The sequence below is a fragment of the Phoca vitulina genome, unplaced genomic scaffold, assembly GCF_004348235.1.
Source record: "Phoca vitulina isolate PV1807 unplaced genomic scaffold, GSC_HSeal_1.0 scaffold36, whole genome shotgun sequence".
Classification (NCBI taxonomy): Eukaryota; Metazoa; Chordata; class Mammalia; order Carnivora; family Phocidae; genus Phoca; species Phoca vitulina.
In genome coordinates, this window is record NW_022589739.1 from 12,734,521 (window position 1) to 12,754,286 (window position 19,766).

Here is a 19,766-nt window from a genome sequence, read left to right on the forward strand (position 1 = left end):
TCAGGGGATCTATGCTGACTACTCCACAGGTTCTCTCTGGGCAAAGATTTAAGAATACCAGCAATTCTCTGAGCCAGCTCAGGATTTGGTCTCTGGTGGTCTGTGGAAAGAAAACCAATGCCATTATTAGCCTCAAAGACCAGAGATAATCTCGACTCTTATTTCCCTAATTTGGAGATTCAGAGGCTGTGTATAGCCCAAGAGGATGGGGGCTTGTCTTTTAATGACTTGGCTCTAGCAGCTGTACTTGCCTTCCTGTATGCCCATCAGAATCCGTTCTGTTCTTATCTCCACCCAAGTGAGCTGACTCACCAAAAAGACTGGGCCTTGTGAATACTGAAGGTTAAGGTTGTGACGGTGAGCTCGGATCCTAGGCTGAGAACTGTTTCATTCTCTGCCTTGTTTATACTACCTGCTAGTACAAGTATCTATTTTCTCAAGGGTACAGAGTGTGGCTAAGTAGGAGGAAGACAGCAGTCTAATAAGAGCTAACATTTGTGTATATTTCCCCCATGCCACACGCTGTTTTAAACACTTCATATATACTAACACATTTAATCTTTACAACAACCCAGTGAGGCAGGTTATACATTAAGAAAACTGAGGCCCTGAGGAATTAAGTAACTTGCCTAAGGTATCATTCAGCTGTAAGGAGTTGAGGTGGGATTCAAACCAGGGCAGTGTGGCTACAAAGTCCATGTGCTTATCCCTCTGCTACATTGCCCCTCACTTCCCTATATTGACTCCCAGGCAGCTAACAAACCGTGGGAGCACTTTGCTCAAGTCAGGTTTTAGCAGCAAAGCTAGGATCAGAAAGCCCAAGAGAGGAAGAAACAAACAAAACAGATTACTATTACGTATATGAAGAGATCCTCAAGCTCATCTGTTATTAGAGAAAAGCAAATTAAAACAATGAGATATCACTTTAAAGTCCACAAGTTGGCAAAAGTTAGAAAGCTGAAAAATGCCATGTGTTGGAGAGGACATGGGGTTCTGGGACTGTTCACGCACTGTCGGGACAGACTGGTGTAGCCATTCTAGAAGGCGATCTTGTTAACAGTTTATCAAATTAAAGTACCTTACTTGATGACCCAGAACTTCTGAATATATATCTCCCAGAGCAATTCTTACACAGATCCCTAAAGGGCAACATGGAAGACGTTCATCCCAGCATTCTGTGACAGTGGGCAGTTGCAGGCAATCAAGTGTCCACCATTGGGGAATGAGTAAGTTAAATGTGGTAGAGACACACTATGAAATATGATACAGCAGTTAGAAGCAACTATTAATCATTAACTGAACTTCACCATTTGTTCCAAAGGTTTATTCCTTCAGGAAGTCTTTCAACTGTAGAACTTCTAATTCCTGTGATGATCTAGTGGATCTTGGGGACTGAAGGATTAAGGACCCAGCAAAAACAATGAATTCTCTGAAGTACACCAAGGCCATCAAATGTGCCATTCCTTCTGCTGGGGGTGTCCCCCGTTGCTTCAGCTGGTTAGTGCCCATCACATTCAGGGCTCTTCAGGGACTAGGTCACCAACTCAACTGAGTCTTCTCTGACCCCCAGCCTGGGTCCATGCCTTCCTATTTGTCTATCCAGAATGCAGTACTCACCCCTGGGTAGGTGACCCTCATCATGTTGTACCATGATTACCTGCTTACTTTTATTTGCCTTTCCTGCTAGACTATGAGGCAAGGGCCATGTCTTGACTTTCATTCCCAGCTCCTTGCCCAGTGCCTGGGTCAAAGTGGTCAGTAGATGCTTTCTGAATGAGTGCATGAATAAATGAAGGATGAATAAATAAAATCATTATTTTATTTGGTGGGAAATGGAGGAGAATGGTAGATGCCACTGTCTCAGCCCTGTCCAGATATCTCCCACCTGAGGGTACAAACTAGGTCACAGGAGGTTTACTGTGGAAAACCTTCACCTTCCTCTCCTGAGCACCAGACCTTTCCTGCCTTCCACCAGGCAGTTCCCAGACAAAGCTGAGGAAATGAATAGGAGGGTGGTCCCAAAGTGGCAGCTCCTGAGACTCATGGAACTCCCTTTGGAGCCACAGCCCCCATGAGGCGCATTTTAATTTGCTGATCAGGTTGTAATTAGATTAGAGGTGGGAGCACATGTAGGAAGGTTGGCTCACACTGACCTTGATGAGCTCCTGCTTTCAGGACAGTGGGGCGTCACAGTGCATGGGAGGACAGTTACATCGATCGATGTTAAGGCTTTCTGGTCTCAGTGGCCGGAGGGGCTTGGGGTTGCTACATTGTTTAGGAAAAAAGCGAGGAAACCTGTGGTGTGGGCTGAGGCCTATGCTGGGCCAGGCGCGTGTCAAAGACGGCTGGCGAGCAGCTGGAGTTGGTGAAGCAAGAAGGGCAGTGATCCCAGCTCCAGGTCGTCCCCACACAATGTTGAGCTTCAGGAGAAGCTCCTCCAACTCCTCCTCCCCTCTACCCCCCACATCCAAAGCATGGGGTCACTGTGATGAGTGTCACGGGTCCCAAGGAGAAGACAAAGAGTTGACCTATTCTCAACCCAGTGCACACCTCGATGAAGGGAGGAAGCAAAGAGGTCACAGTTCAGGAGGTTTGCTGGAAAGTCAAATGAGCTGTGGCTCATTCAGTCTACTGACCGGTCTATGCACTGGTCAGGAAAGCAGGGTGGCCTGAGCAAAGGCAGCAGCATGTGTTAAATCTAAAGGTCCTGTGGCATGGGGGCAGGAGCCAGGAGTGGAGAGGGTGGGGAAAGCAGTTTTCTTTTTAAAGCCAGCTTTCTTAGGAAATAAACTAAGATTCGGTAGGAGGCAAAGTTCCTGTGTAGAAAATGTGCCACAATTTTCTCAAAAGAGGATAATAATCTTTTGTTTACTTCCCTCAAAAGGTAAAGATCAGTAATCACAATATAGCAGCCACAGTGGGTTAAGCACTTTACATTCACTGTTCCAGATCCATATAACCACTTGCAATGAGGTACTAGTCCCATTTTATAAATGAATAAATTACAATGTATCGTGGATCACTACATCAAAAACTAATGATGTATTGTATGGTGACTAACATAACATAATAAAATAAAATAAAATAAAATAAAGCTCCAGTAATCAAAAAACCATAGTATGGTGTGAGAAAACATAAATATATCAAAGTGAAAGAATAAAGATTCAAAATATAAAAAAAAAAAAAAAGAATAAATTGAGGCTCAGCTGCCCAAGTATACACATTAATTAAGCACAGGAACTAAAATTCAAATCCAGGTCTGTGTGGGGCCAAACCTGGTACACATTTCCCTAAACCACACTGGTTCTCACTCATCCAACCATCCATCCGTTAGTCTGTCTTACTATCCCATAATTACTGAGCCTCTACTATGTACCAGGGATAGTGACATTTTCAGATGGTAAAGTAAAGCAGGTCATAGCAGCTAGCTGGGGTAAGAGGGAGTCTCCTTCAGATGAACAAGGGTCAAAATCAATGGTGGGTCCAGACAACGTGAGATCATTTGGGGCAAGGCCCAAGGAAGACATCGCACATTAAGGAGAGGGCCATGGAACCAAGATCACCCATCAAAGGGTTTCCCAGACAATCTCAACTTCACATCCTCAGCTTAGTTCTAAATCTAATTCCCTATCTTCCATGTCTTTCGATCTGTGCTCTAGAATACATGGTTGCTGAACCTATGGGCCAAAGTGGTCAAACCCTGGTTGTTAGGGATTTCACCACAGTATGGGCCTGGACTAGGTTCTCTCTAGGCAAATGATCTATAAGAGTGTGCTGGGGCTGCTATATCTCCTAGACTTTGGATGAAAATAACAACAAGAAAACAAAAAATATTAGTAACACCAGCAGATACCTATTAAGTACTTAGCTACACACTAGGCATTGCACTGAACAGTTTTATGTGCATTTTAATCTTCACAACCACCCTATGTTGAGGTAGGGGCTATTATTATTGCATTTTGCAAATGAGGAAACAGAGCTAGTACCAGGTAGAAGGTTTTAAACCTAGGCAGTCTCCTTCCAGAGCCCTTGTTCCTCACCACTACATCACATACAACTAGACTATGTGCTCCCCCAAACAGGGACTGTGCCCCGACCATCTGTTCCTCACACATAAGGCCCAGTACAGACCAGTAAATATTTGTTGAATCAATTCATTTCTGGGGCCTTAACACTGCACTTGTTGATGCACACACTGAGTTTTTTGTCAGCTCCTAGGCTTTATTTGCTACTCTTGCTAAGTTAGGTCTTCCTCACCCTTGATTTTACAGTTGGCTTTTGGTTTTAATTGCAGACTTAAACACTTGTCCTATTAATGTTTATCACCACAGATTTAACCACTGTTCTAGCCCACTGAGTTCTTTTTTCAATATCCCCAATTCTTTCACCCAACATATTACCTCCCTCTTTAAGTTTCATTTAATCTGCCAATTGGGTTGGCATTTATGCATGTAATGACTGAATAGGACAGGGCCCTGTGGCTTACCACTAGAGTTTGCTCTCCAATCTCTAATCATATATACACAACATATGAAACAGGTCACTCACCATCTGACTGAACTATTCTCCACATCATACTTTATTCATGTGGGTATCATGAGAGACAAATACCTTGCTGAAACCCAGACACACCTACTATATTACTGTATACTCCTGATCCACTAGCCTGCGGCCCTATTTAAATAAGCAGCTCACCTCTTTCTGCCATCTTGGAGCCTATGGAGGCCTGCTGGGAATAGGACTCCTAAAATGACAAATACATCTGGAAGGCTGTGGTCCAAGGCCATTTTTGCTGGCTGTAAGTGAGGTCTCCCGAACCAAAGGGAGCACAAAGCTCTTCTAAAAATTTATGCTCGAGATGAAGCTGAATTCTATTTAAGTAAGAGATGTGCTTAGGTGTACAAAGCAAAGAACAACAGAGTGACTCCTGGTGAGAAACTGAACAAAACCAGAGTAATCTAGGGAAAAGTAACTCGTGCTCATGGAACCAGTGGCATGGTTCATGCCAAATTCTGAAGCAACCTTCCTGCTAAAGCCACTGGCCACAGAATCCATGTGATGCTGTACCACTCAAGGATTTAAACTTACTGAAAAGTAAATAAATAAAGGTGTAAATAAAGGTATAGATTTGTTCTCTTATAAAAATATACATATATGGCGCCTGGGTGGCTCAGTCGTTAAGCGTCTGCCTTCGGCTCAGGTCATGATCCCAGGGTCCTGGGATCGAGCCCCACATCGGGCTCCCTGCTCGGCGGGAAGCCTGCTTCTCCCTCTCCCACTGCCCCCTGCTTGTGTTCCCTCTCTCACTGTCTCTCTCTCTCAAATAAATAAATAAAATCTTTAAAAATAAATAAATATATAATAAATAAGCAAGCAAGCAAGCAGCTCATGGCACAATGTGGGTCTGATGTCTTTAAAAAGAGGTGTGGGAGTGAACCATATCACAGTCCCTAGAAGTGGAACGTCCTTCCCCAAGCAGCTGAATTGGATGAGCACTGGATGCTCCCTTCATCCCAACTGAAACTCTCCATGAAAGCACCGAACACAGAACCCCAGGACGAGATATAGTGTTGAAAAAGGGGGGTTACCCTGAGATTGTTATGTTAGGCAAATGAGCTGGCACTGCTTTCCAGGGAGCACTGTCTTGGGTTGCCTGAGGTCAAGGCATGCATCTGCCAAACTAGAATCAGTGCACGCTGGAATTGGAATATCATTACTACGAAACAGGATTATCTTGAGCAACGATTCCAAATGGGATTAGAAATGACTGTTACTCAGACATAATCGGCCACAGCAGCAGTGGGAGAAACATCAAGCCCGGCACACTTTTCTGGGGGCATGATGCTGGCATTCTGGGCACCTGGCCAGCACCCTCATCCACCCTTCCTTGCTGGGAAATACTGGGCACTGTCCAGCATCAGGCAGGTGGCCACCTGGGACAAGAGCCAGTCCCACATCAAAGTGCCCTGCTCTGGGGTCTCATGTTCTAGGCCCAGTTTCTTAGATGAAAAGGAGTGGAAAAAGAATCTCCAAAGCCCTTCTGCTTCTGAGCCACCTAAAGGTGTTGGTGAGAGACAAGTTAATAACCCACATTCAAAGATAGGCTAACCTGCAGACTGTTAACTAATTTCCTCCTAGAGTGATCCACATTCAGCAGTAATAATAATAATTAAGCACCACCACCACTACTATTATGCTACTAACTAAAGTAGCCAACCCTTATCGAGTGCTTACTATATGGCAGGCATTGTTCTAAACAATACAATATTTACATATTTAAACCTCAAAACAGCCTTTTGGGAAGATTTGCTTATTATCCCCATTTTATGGTTGAAGAAACAATCACAGGTAAGTGAAACAACCTGCCAGGGTACATAAGTGGAAAGAGGAAGAACAGGAGTTGAACCCATGTAATGTGGCTCTAGAGCTGCAGACATACCGACACTAGACTACCACAGAGTGAGAGGATCGTGGCCAGTCTGGATAGGGCCTTTCCTTCCATTCTCTGGTCTCTAGACTCTGCCAGCTCCTCCAACCGGATCTGGCACATTCTTACTTTCTCACCTTTGTGAACTTATGTTCACACCGGTCCTCTGGTACTAATGATATTCCAGAAATGCTGTCCCTCTACCAATCAAAATCCTGTCCATCCTTCAAGGCCCACCTTGTGTGAAAGGCCTCCTTTCATGATCTCGCCTCTACACGGCATGATCTCTGCCTGGCACTAGAGGTGATTTTCTCTGGGACACCGACCACATTCTGCCTCATTCTACGGATTGTTTAAAAAAAAGGGGGGGGGGGGGGCTTTTTTCTCCCTTTTCTGTCAGCTTTTTTTTTTTTATTTTTTTTTTTTTTTTTTTAAATTTCTAAGTAATCTCTGTATCCAAGGTGGGGCTCGAACTTACAACCTCAAGATCAAGAGTTATATGCTCTACTGACTGAGCCAGCCAGGTACCCCCTGATAGTCAGCTTTTTTTTTTTTTTTTAAGATTTTATTTATTTATTTGACAGAGAGAGATAGGGAGAGCAGGAACACAAGCGGGGGAGTGGGAGAGGGAGAAGCAGGCTTCCTGCTAAGCAGGGAGCCCGATGTGGGCCTCGATCCCAGGACCCTGGGATCATGACCTGAGCCGAAGGTAGACACTTAATGATTGAGTCACCCAGGCACCTGACAGTCAGCTTTTTGAGACAAGGAGAGTGGTTTGTCTGTTTTTAGACTTCTCATAATCATCCAGCATATCTTGACACCAGTGGGTCATCAAGAAACCCTGACTGAGCTGACTTGACTTTGGTCCTGGCACCTCTTAGTCCATCCCAAGGCCTTGCTCCCCACCCCTTCCCTCCACAGGCAGTATATCTAGTGGAAAGAATGAGAATTTATGGTTCAAAAACAACTGGCTTCAAATCCTGGCTCCCTCTTTCACTTATTAGACAACCATGGGCATCTCTGAGCTTCATTTTCCCTATCTGTAAAATAGGGATAATGATCCTTCCCTATTAGGATTGTAGTGAGGATTAGAGCCAACACAGGAAGTGCCTGACATGGGCCTGGCATACAGAAGGCACCCAATCACAACCACAGCCATGATCACCACTATAGTCAGATTGGCCAGCACAAAGCCCAGCCTCCTTGGGCCAAAGGAAGCACCCCTCTGCAACAAGCAGCCAGGCCAAGAACAAGCTGGGGACCCTAGGAAGAGGCTGTAGGCCTTTAAGTCAGGATAGATCTCTATGTGGTCAGGCCCCCTAATGACCTGCACTGAAGCACGGGTGCAGGGGTCCTCCACTTGCACTCTGCCTCCGGCCAGCCAGCAAGGGAGGAGAGCTTCCCAGGGAAGCTGCCCCTGGTCCAGCTGCAAGAGCAGCATCATTGTAGGAACACCTCTGCAGCTGCTGCCCCACAAAGAAAGGCCTGCACAGCCTCTTCTGCAGGACAGAAATCTGGTTGGGACTGCTGGTTTATTAAAGACAGGGTTTAATGCCCACCCACCCACCTCCTTAGTAAGGTGGAGGGAAAATAAGCAAATGCTAAAAATAAATGACTGCTATGAGAGGAAATTAAATGGTCTTCAGCCAAGGATGGCGGCATTTTAAAATTAACAAAGCCCAGGTACCACATCCAGGAAGGCCTTGGCAAATGCGTGTTAGCCACTCATTAGATCAGCTCCTCAGGGACCCCAGCCAAGCAGGGAAGGCAGTGCCGGGAAGCAGGCCTTCCGATGCTGATGAAATGCACTCCGGGAGAAAAGGCAGAGGAGGGAGGGAGATTCTTGTGGGGAATTTCAAACAGTTTTGCTGGAGCTCTGCCTCATAGCCTCACCTTCTCTGAGGCAGGGGCTTTCAAAGCAACCACCAAGCCCAAGTGGACTCAAATCTGAATCTCCCCCCACCACCCCACTCTTTCAGGATCTTTGGTTCCTGAAGCACCACATCGGCCACACTATTTAGGTGGTCTCCCTGTATGGCAGTGCAGGGACAAGGAGTCGGAGGACGATGTGGGATGGGAGGCAAGTTCTCAGTCCTGTACCCTGCACTTTTTCCTTACTATTAAGAATTGTAGAATATGCTGTGAATTTATATAAGCTCACTGTGTATCACTTGTAAGTGAATTTATCATTATTCATCAGTAATTATACTTCATGACATCACAAATCATGAGAATTCATAAACCTTTATTCTCTACTAACAATTAGAGTATACAGTACTCTAATGTGAAACACCATCAACAATAGGAAGTCTAAACATTCCAGGTGACCATGAACTATATGAATTCATTTTGACACTACAAACGTGAATTCTTGGTATGCCACAGGTTACAATTAATAATGGAAATTAGACAGGGATGATGTCTTTTTAAGTTTTTTTTAAGTCAATTTACTGAAGTATCATCTACTCATAGTAAAATGCATCCTTTTAAGATGTACAATTTGATGAGTTTTCATTGTATATCACCACCACAATCAAGATTTAGAATATTTCCATCACCCCAAAAGTTCCTTTGGGTCCCTCCTCCTACTCCTAAATCCTAGCAGCCACTAACCTGATTTCTGTCCCTACAGTACTGCCTTTTCCAGGCTGTCATATATTTTTGGAGTTATACCATAGGTAGTTTTTTGTGTCTGGCTTTAGCTTAGCATAAGGCTTTTAAGATTCGTCTCTGTTGGGGAACCTAGGTGGCTCAGTCGGTGACGCATCCAACTCTTGATTTCGGCTCAGGTCATGATCTCAGGGTTGTGAGATCAAGCCCTGTGTGGGCTCTGCACTGAGTGTGGAGCCTGCTTAAGAGTCTATCTCTCCCTCTCCCCCTCCCCAAGTCTCGTGCATGCACTCTCTTAAAAAAAAAAAAAAAAAAGATTCATCCCTGTTGCTGTATGTGTGAACAGTTTTTTTTTTTTTTTTTTAAAACATTTTATTTATTTGACAGAGAAAGAGAGAGCACAAACGGGGGAGCAGCAGTCAGAGGGAGAGGGAGAAGCCGGCTCTCCTGGAAGCAGGGAGCCTGATGGGGGGCTCGATCCCAGGACCCTGAGCCGAAGGCAGTCGTTTAACCAAGTGAGCTACGCAGGCGCCCCTGAATAGTTCTTTTTTTTTTAATTGCTGGGTGGTGGTCCACTGTATGGATGTACCATAATTTGTCCATTCACCAGCTGATGGACATTTGGGTGATTTCCAGTTTTTGGCGATTATGAACAAAGCTACTATGTCTGCATACAGGTCTTTTTGAAGATGTGTGTTGTTATGTCTCATGGATAAAGTTGGTACAGGAGCTGGTATTGCTGGGTTGCATGGTAAATATATGTTTTACCTTTATGAGAAACTGCCAAAATGTTTTCCAAAGTGGCCACAGCATAATAATGCATTCCTATCAGCAATGATGGCAATTGTTCTGCATCCCTGTCAGCACTTGGTATTGTCAGCTTTTCTAAATTTTAGCCATTCTAAATGACTAATGTGGAGTATCTTTTCATGTGCTTATTTGCCATCCATGTCTTCTCCGGTTAATGTCTGCTCAAATCTTTTGCCCATTTTTTAAAAATTGGGTTGTCTTTTTATTTTTTATTTATGAGTTCTTTATATCTTCTGGATAATATTCCTTTATCAGATGTGTGTTTTGACAGTTTCTTTTTTGAGAAATTAAAAATTATAAGGATCTAAATCATACCATTTTTCTGCCAAACCACTATCCTCTGCATATACACACTGATGAAGGAAACAGGATAGACTCAAACCTTCAGTTTACAAATACCTTAGTGCCACTGGACGGAGAGTCAAGCAGTAGTTGATACCTGCTAAAACTCATGAGGCTATTTTTATCTCCACTGTAAGCACCCAACCAACACTAGACTTTAAGGAAAGCTACATCTGGAGAAATGGCTGTCTTATAAACAGCTTTTGGCCCCCCAGGCTCTGCACCTCCCAAAAGCCCTGTTCTGGTCCACCAGGCTCCTGGAATGGTCAACAGTCGTCACACTCCATTGCTGGCCATTGTCCACTGGGAAAGGTAGGAGGCTCCCAATCCATCCTTCAGTGAAAGAGCAAACAGTGGGGCCTGTGGCTGCTTGGACATCAAAGTTGAGCAAACAGGCCTGGCAGGCCCTGCCTCTCCGCCTACACATCCTGCAAATGCCATGTGAAGGAGCTTCCCTGAGGGGGTCATGACTTTCAGCTTGTCATAGCACACATCAAAGTTTGCACCACACACGAACTGGGTACATGGGTTCGAATCAAGTCGCCTAAGAGCGGATACTCAGCCATTGTGTCCAGTTTTAATCCTGTGTTTTCCCAAGTAATTAAGCCTTCTTGCTTATGAACTTGTGACTAAGTAAAGCATCACTGAGAGGTTGTAACATCAAAGTGCCTTCCACCGTCTGTCCATGTTTGGTAAAATTGGATTTCTTTCTCTTCTTAAAGAAAAACTAATTGAATTTAGCTGCAGGCTGGGTATATTTGCACGAGCTGGTGAAGGCTCTGCTAAGTCACAGTGATCATCCTGGGACCCTGTGGCTTAGCCTTTAGCTGGGCTGGGTCAAAGTGCAACACAGAATGAGGCACCCAGACTCAAGCTAAACAAGTGCCTATAGCATGAGGCTTACGGAGGCCTCACTATGGAAAAGCGGTCAGCCCCCAGCAACTGCTCCTCAAGTCACTACTTCACCCAAGCTGTTACTAGGGCTGGCAAAAGGATCATCCTAGTAGAATGTTGGTAAATCTTTGGCAGAACGGCCACTGAAGACAATGGCCATCACATTACTCGAGTCCTTGATGTCCGCAGTCCAAGGAAGCTTCTTAAGGCAAAGGCCGTGATGCTTATTATCTGAATCCGTCACAGCCTAGCACATCAGCACCAGATGCAGTATAGTTTTAAAAAATGTATGCTGGATACATAAAATGATAATAGAAAGGGGTGTCAGAACAAAGTTCTTCTTTCCTGAAGAACCAAACTCTCTGTATCCCTTTTTTTGCCTTGCTCATCAGGAAACTTCAATCTAAAGTAATACTGAATTCCACTAATTACCTGACTTACAGTGAGTATAGCATGGTCTGATTTATGTGAAATCACACACATACACTGCTCAATTTCTAGATAGAGGGAATTCAGTTGACTGCTACCTTCTTCTCTGTATTATTTTTACAAAAACAATTAAAACTATTTTCAGAAAAGAAAATCTCTGGTTCAATCCTGATACAATTATCTTTCCTTTTACCAATATGATTTCTGATCCTGATCCAGTTTTAACTCTCCTGTGTACATTTATATTTGTATTTTAATTTGAGTCACTGCAAACCCTTTTTGGAAATAAAAGGAGAGAATAAATTATAAATTAAGTTCCCATACATACTTTTAAAATTTTGTTCTACAGGACTGTATTTTTTATTAAAAATTAAATAAAATAGTACTATCTTTACTATTCAAAATTAAGTTAAAAAATATATATACAAATAACAGTTCACAAGATGTTAGTCTCCTTAAGGATAGAGATTATTGTGCTATATCCCTAAGGACATAGGCATGAGGCAGGCACTCACTAAAGGCAGTTGAGGGTGAAATGACTGGATCATCTCAGGACCTCTCCTTTGAGCTTGTGGGCTGACAACATCTAATGCAAGTGAAGGTTCTCTGCTTCAGTCTTGAAGCAAGGGGTGCTGCCCCTCTATCCTCCCTTCATCCAAGTCCAATTGAAATGGTGGCATTTCAGGCCTGGCCAATATGATTCCAGAAGGGCTTGGTAACTGATGACATAAGGATCAGTACACTTCTAATAAGGAGAAACTTATTGGCAGACTGTGCTGGTATGGACATGATCATCTTTTAAGACCACTCCCGTAGCACTTTACCAATGAGGCCTACTCACCCTGATCAAGGTACTTCTGGCATTCCTTTTTATCAGGTTCTATTTTCCTTTTTCCATAGCACTTCTTACCTTCTAATATAGTATATATTTTATTTATGTATTATATTTATCATTTACTACCCAGGGACCACCGCTAGTATAGAAATAAGCTCTATGAGGGTAGGGATCTTTGTCTGTGAAGAACAGTGCCTGGCAAACAGTAGGTGCCAAAAAAAAAATCATGATATGAATAAATTAACCTAAAAGGTACGCTACTTTCAATAAAAATCTGTCCCTAGACACTGGAAGGAAGAGGAGGACACAAAATGGATGTTTAAAACACCAATAATTAGTTCTAAGAACCAAAACAAGTAAATACAAGCCAACACTCTCACTTTGCTCAACAAGCATCACTGATTTGCTAATGGCACTGGATAAAGACAGGGCAATCAGTTAAGGCAACAAGTCATTAGAATTAGAGAAAAGTGTCCCCAAAGCACATCTACCAGCTAGCTGCGCACTGATTGACAATACTCTTAAGTATAGTGTTATTTCCTCATCTGTCTCAATGCTGGAAATACTACATCTAGAAGGGCCACACACCCCCTTCCCTTTTCTCCACCACCTGCTTGCTATCTCTTGTGGATGGAGAGAGCCGCCAGCTGGGAAAGAAGACTGGTGGGTGGGGTGGTGGAGGTGGTGGTGGGTGGAGTATCAGTGGTAGAATAAACACACGTTTGTGTGTAGACATGGCTAATGTGGGTAATAGAGAATAACAACTCGTCATTTGTAATAGGTAGCACATACACTATCGCACTGGGCTCTTGCAAAAATATAGCGGGAATCTACTCTGCTGCCAGATTCAGTCCCCTCATACCCTCTGCTCTGATAATATCCTGTCCACATGGCTCTGACATCAGTGGTCACATTAGACTCTCTCTCTTACCTGCCTTTCTTTTCCACATTGGACCTTGAGCTCCCAAGGTCTCTGATTCTCCAATGATTAGCACAAAGTCTGGCTCAGAGTAGATATTTACCAAATGCTTGTGAAAATAACTGATTTCAGGTGAAGAAACAGGGTACCCCCAGAATTCTGAAATTCAACTAAGGGTCAGAACCAGCACTGGATTCCAGGCCTCTCAACTGCAAAGCCTATTTACACCAAGTTTTCTTTTTAAGTGCTTGGAGCTTAAGAGGCAAATAAGGAAATGGAGTGCTGCGAACAGGCTCAGGACAGAGGAACAGAGAAGAGAGACCTACCTCAAGTACAGCTAAGTCTCTCAGCCCGTCTGAGGCAGTGCCACCTCTACATTAGAAAATCCCTGTTTTGTCGGTTTCCACCATATTTATGATCCTTCCAAAGGCCAGTAGTGGCAGACAAAAGCCTTAATGATCAGCTTGAAGAAAAAATTAAAACTGGTACTTCAAACTACCAATTTCCGTGGCTGTTACTAAAGTGCCCAGTCTGCTTTCTTTGAAAGCATTTCTTTTTGCTCTTATTTAATCAATTATTTTGCATAACTACAGCTAGAGACTGGGATGGAGAAGTAGCATCCGGGATCTGGCAGACGGAGGCAGCAGTGAGGTAAAGTAAAACACAAATTTTGCAGGCAGCCAGACCAAATTCTAACTCCTGTCTGTGTGACCTCAGACAAATCATCTTTTCTCTCTGGGCTTCAGTTCTCTCAGCTGCAAAATGAGAATTTTGGCAAATTGTGGCAATTGTGAGAATTGGAAATAACTCTCTACACATAGGGGACTATTTCAACCTTTACAAAATAGCTTCCCCCTGAGGGAATGGGGAAGTGGGCAGGAAAAGAGCAGGGCCTCCAATGGTAGGGAGGGAGTGCCACCGCTCCCCCCCCCCCCCCAGTTTCCATCAGAATCTTCGAAGAAATAGCCCAGTGGAGCCCTCGCTGAGGACGGTAACTAGCTTCCTCCACATGGACAGACAGTGGATAACGAAAACATGAAGGGAACTCACATGTGTACCTTCAACCACTTAACACAGGCTTGCAAACATTTCATGGCTTTAATAATGCAAATGACTCGCCTAAGGTCACAAAGCAAATGAAAGATGGAGCCAGGATCCAAGGCTATCTCTTCCCTTTCCCCATCTTCTATACTTTCATTATACCAGGTGTAGACCTGACCTTCAGCTCAGTCCATCACCCTGCCTCTGGGGAAGACAACAAGGAGACAAGCAGGGTGGGAGAGGGTTCTGGAATGTGGTCTGCAAGGCTCAGGCTAAGGGAGCCCTGTGTGGAAGATCTCTCACCTGTCATTTCGGCTGATGGCTGCCACCATGAGTGCTGTCCAGCCAAGTCTGTGCCTTGCATTAACATCTGCACCTTCCGACAAGAGCCTAGAAAGAAACAGAGGAATATTTTCAGTATATGGCTTATCGCGGAGGTAGGAGTGGAAGAAATGAGACAGTCAACAAACAGGGAGGCTAGGTGAATCTGGAAATAGTCACAGGCCTTTGAAAACTAAGTACCCATCCCAGCTCCTCTGGCCACTCTCCCCTCACCCCAGGCCTCTCCTATCTCTCTCATTCTTCCCTTGCATAAGTCTGACCCCTGCTGTTACCTTCTGAGGAAAGAATGTGTCTTCCCTACTTTAATACCCTGACACTCCCATTCCCTTAGTCCAGAATGCTCTTTTCCTGATTCTTTGCCTACTCTAATCCTACTAGCATGCTATGGGGTACAATCCTGGCTTGAGAACTCCCTCCTGAGAAGGCTTCCGTGGCTCATCCGGTCCACAGATCTCTTCTCTGTCCTTAGAATTCCCCTATGATTCATGGAGGAGCACTGAATGCCCAATGACACTGCCTATCTAGGTAGTTCCCAGTTTACCAAAGGATCACATCCTCAAGTTTCTCTGTATGGTGGCTGTTTGGAAACCGAAAATCTTGAACCCAAGGAAAGATGGGAAGAATGCTAGAAATGCTAGATTAGGTTTCTAGGAAAGTCCACATGAGCCTATTTGACTCTCTATGCCAGCGCCTAGCACACAGTAGGAGTTCAGTAGTTGCTGGATAAACTAACAAACATAGGGCTTTAAATATATCACTAAAATCCTGAATTCTGGGACCTGGGAACAAGGGGTTGGACAGAGAGAAGGGGAGTAAAAAGAACCAACTCTTACTGAGCACCTACTGTAAGCAGGAACTGCCTTCACAACTTGACACATATGCTCTCATTTACTCTTCACACAAGTTTAAGGAACTGATGTTAACCTCTTTTCATGGATGAGGTGACAGGCTCAGTGAGGTAAAATGACTCACTGAAGGTCACAAAGCCAGCTAAGGGCCATCAGTGACTGAAGTTCAGGTTGATAATGGCTCTATGGCCGGAGTTCCTATCACCTCACAGCCCTTCCTCCAGACCGAACCTAGCTCCATGGAACGTGGAAGACAAGAGACTCAACTGACTTTAGCAAATCACTGTATGTCCTGTGCTAGATTCTGGGGTGGGGGGTGAGAAGACACGGGGTCTGCCCTAGGGAGCAAATGATTTAGTTGTGGGGAGGGGGGGAACTAAGGACAGTAGGAAATCAAAGCCTGGAGTGTGTGGTTTCCCACCAGAAGTGCTGCAGGAGGCCAGGAGAGCACGAGACCAAAAGTCAAGAGCGATCCGCCAACAAGGCAGGATCTGACTATGGGGAATGCGTGGAGGGTGTTTGGGGGAACTGGGAGGCCGCTAACTCTTTAGTGGGTTCCAAATGAAAGGCACCAGCAGAGAGTCTGGAGGTGGGGTTGAGTCCCAGCACCATTCTTGTGCCACAATGTGCAGTAACTGCTTGTCTGGATCAAGCCAAATAAAAGCTCTGTGCGGCTGAAGTAAGCAGGGGCAGAAGGCTTGGGAGGAGGAGCCACAGTATGTACGCACTCATCTGGCCTGCGCTGACACAGGGAGGAGACAGGCACTGTCGGAACCCAGGGCCAGCAAGCACATAAGCATGCATCGGAGGAGCTCTGTGAATGGGGGAGCGCAGGCTGCAGATGCATACCCAGGGAACCTAACCCAGACTCAGCGACCGAAAAGGCCTCCCTGAGGAGGTGATGCTAGAGAGTTGCCAGATAAATGGGGTTGAGGGAAGGGAAGGAGTATGTCAGGCAGAGGTAAAGCCTCTCATCCAGAGGAGAAGGCAGCATGACTGGGCCCAAAATGTGAGGGAGGATTGTCAAGAGAGGAGGCTGGGAAACCCTCACCTCTCACCTCTAATTTGGAGGATTTCTTCTGGTGAAACTCCTGGGCCTCTTTACCACACAGAGTTAAACTTCTTTTTGGAGAAACAATTTTCCATGGCCAAGAATATTAAAGAGACTAAGAGCCCTATGAGACAAAAATCTCTTTTTGCACAAAACCTCCTTCCTAATTTACAAAACCTGCCCTGGTTTAGCAGGTGCTGTGCAAAGCGCATGGGTCTGAAAGTTCAGAGCCTGGTTCTGATCCCGTGATTCTGATTAGATGGCCTCATTTCTCTGGTCCTCAGTCCAGAAGGCTACAAAATCAGGACCAGCTGAAGCAAAACAAAGAGGTTTCTTTCTTTTTTTTTTTTTTAATTTTATTATGTTATGTTAGTCACCATACATCATTGGTTTTTGATGTGGTGATCCACGATCCATTGTTTTCGTATAACACCCAGTGCTCCATGCAGTACGTGCCCTCCTTAATACCCATCACTGGGATAACCAATCCCCCCTCCCCTCTAAAACCCTGTTTGTTTCTCAGAGTCCACAGTCTCTCATGGTTCATCTCTCCCTCCGATTCCCCCTCCCCATTTTTCCCTTCCTTCTCCTAATGTCTTCCATGCTATTCCTTATGTTCCACAAATAAGTGAAACCATATGATAATTGACTTTCTCTGCTTGACTTATTTCACTTAGCATAATCTCCTCCAGTCCCATCCATGTTGATGTAAAAGTTGGGTATTCATCCTTTCTGATGGGTGAGTAATATTCCATTGTATATATGGACCACACCTTCTTTATCCATTCATCAGTTGAAGGGCATCTCGGCTCTTTCCACAGTTTGGCTATTGCAGACATTGCTGCTATGAACATTGGGGTGCATGTGGCCTTTCTTTTCACTACATCTGTGTCTTTGGGGTAAATACCCAGGAGTGCAATTGCTGGGTCATAGGGTAGCTCTATTTTTAAATTTTTGAGGAAACTCCACACTGTTTTCCAAAGTGGCTGTACCAACTTGCATTCCCACCAACAGTGTAAGAGGGTTCCCCTTTCTCCACAACCTCTCCAACATTTGTTGTTTCTTTCCCTGTCCATTTTTGCCATTCTAACTGGTGTAAGGTGGTATCTCAACGTGGTTTTGATTTGGATTTCCCTGATGGCTAATGATGATGAACATTTTTTCATGTGTCTGTTAGCCGTTTGTATGTCTTCTTCAGAGAAGTGTCTTTTCATATCTTCTGCCCACTTTTTGACTTGATTATTTGTTTTCTGGGTGTTGAGTTTGAGAAGTTCTTTATAGATCTTGGATACCAGCCCTTTATCTGTAGTGTCATTTGCAAATATCTTCTCCCATTCTGTGGGTTGCCTCTAAAACAAAGAGGTTTCTGAAGGAAAAGACATGAAGTGTGCCTTGAAGAACAGGAACAATTTAGAGGCAAGGGAGGAAGTGCACGCCAGTCAAGAGGAAAGGAACAAGACAGAAGCAGGGAAGCAATGGGAAGGTAGATTCAGAGATATAAAAGGATTCAGGCAGATCCATCCAGGTAACAGTTCACAGCAAAGAAACAGGCAGCTGCCAAGGTATGCAGGGTCTACAAAAGGACCTCTAAAGCCAAGCTACCAAGGCGGTGGGCATAAACCTTTTTGAGCCATAGGCTTCAAGCTGATGACTCCAGAAAAGTGCATAGGAACACACATACTCAAAAAAGAATTTTTTCTTTCCTTACATACAATGTCCATGAGTTCACAGCTCTTCATGAAATAACAGATATTAGGTTAAAAACCCAATCTAAAGGGTTGACAAATGTCTGGTATGCAGGCTACTGTCCTGTACCTCTTGCATCTAAGTCAGAAATCGTGAATCTCTCCTGGCAGCTCTCTCCTGTGGAGCCTTTGAAAAAGCCTCAGAATCCTCAACACTCATTCCAATCGGCCAACATTAATCAACTAAAGCTGGCAACAGAGAAGAAACCTCTTTGGCATTCCTTAGACTCTCACCACAGGCAGAGGGGTTGTCACCGAAGGTTTCTGGGCAAAAGAAATTACAAAATTAACCTGAGAGCTTAAGCAAGTTGAGTCTGAAAGGGGAGAGAGTAGAAAGTGGGAACAAGAAGACCGTTTGGGGGCTGCTATAATATGAGACCAAAGGAGATGAGCCAGGGCAGGGAAATGAGAAAGCAGGACACAGCCAGGAGAAACTCAGTGCAGTCAGAATCCCTCCTGTCTCCAGTGGGTCAGTGACCCATGTTTCCCTGCCTGGGTCCTGAGAATTCTGGAAGCAGCTCTGCTCTGGAGGCAGGGCCGAAGAAAGAGGATGGAGATGCCTCCTCCTCATGTCCCTTGAGGGCCAAGTGTAGCATAAGGAAAAGGATGAACAAAGGACTTTAGAATAAATTAGACCTGGATTCAAATTCTAGTCCAGCTAGATGATCCTGGGCAAATCAATTCTCTGAGTCTCAGTTTTCTCACCTATCAAATAAGGACACTAACCTCTACTTTGCTGGGATCCCAGCCCAGTACCTGGCGTATAACAGGTGTTCAATACAGGTGACTTCGGCCTGCCCCCTTACCCTACTTCCACCCTTTTGATGGACCAATGTGTTCTAGTCTGAAGCTGGCAGTAGCAGGTTGGCCAATACCCAGGGATTCTAAGACAGGGTCACACAGGATGACCTGGATAATTCATCCAGCCTGGCTCCAGGCACTCCTCTATTCATCTATTCAATAAACATGTGTACACACCTACTTTGTGCCCAGCTGCACGCTGGCTCCTGAGGAGGATACAAGACAGAGGTTCTTGCTTTCCAGAACTGAGCCAAGCAGGGTTTTCTCTTTTCTCTTTATATACATATATACATATGTATTTCTGTTTATTACTTCTTTTACAAATAACTGCATTTTAAGATAAACTCATACTGCTAAGTATACAATAATTCCATTTTTAGGAATTGCTATATAATTCTCCACGGCACATCCACCAGATTTTTCCCTCTCTGCTCTCCCAGAGATACCCACTCAGGCAGCCTCCATGTCCCAGGCACCAAAAGCGATGCTCAAAGAACACCGTCTTGCGTGTGCCCCTTTGGATGGGTGTGAGTATTTCTCTGGGGCATGTACTAGCAGTGGGATCCCTGGGTTTTGGGTTTACGTTACTTGGTTTGATGCCACTGTGCCAGGGTCCTCTCCAGGAAAGCTGCTCCATCTACCCTCCCGCCAGCAGGACAGGGGTGCTCCTGG

General features: G+C 44.6%; 1 protein-coding gene across 2 annotated transcripts in view; it reads right to left on the bottom strand.

Annotated features, from left to right (window-relative positions):
* Positions 1–19,766, bottom strand: part of CLPB (caseinolytic mitochondrial matrix peptidase chaperone subunit B) — a 141,030-nt gene that overhangs the window by 96,815 nt on the left and 24,449 nt on the right. For both annotated transcript variants that reach the window (XM_032426995.1, XM_032426994.1), the window contains exon 3: positions 14,611–14,697. In XM_032426995.1, the coding sequence (XP_032282886.1) occupies positions 14,611–14,697 (87 nt within the window). The remainder of the gene's footprint in view (positions 1–14,610; positions 14,698–19,766) is intronic.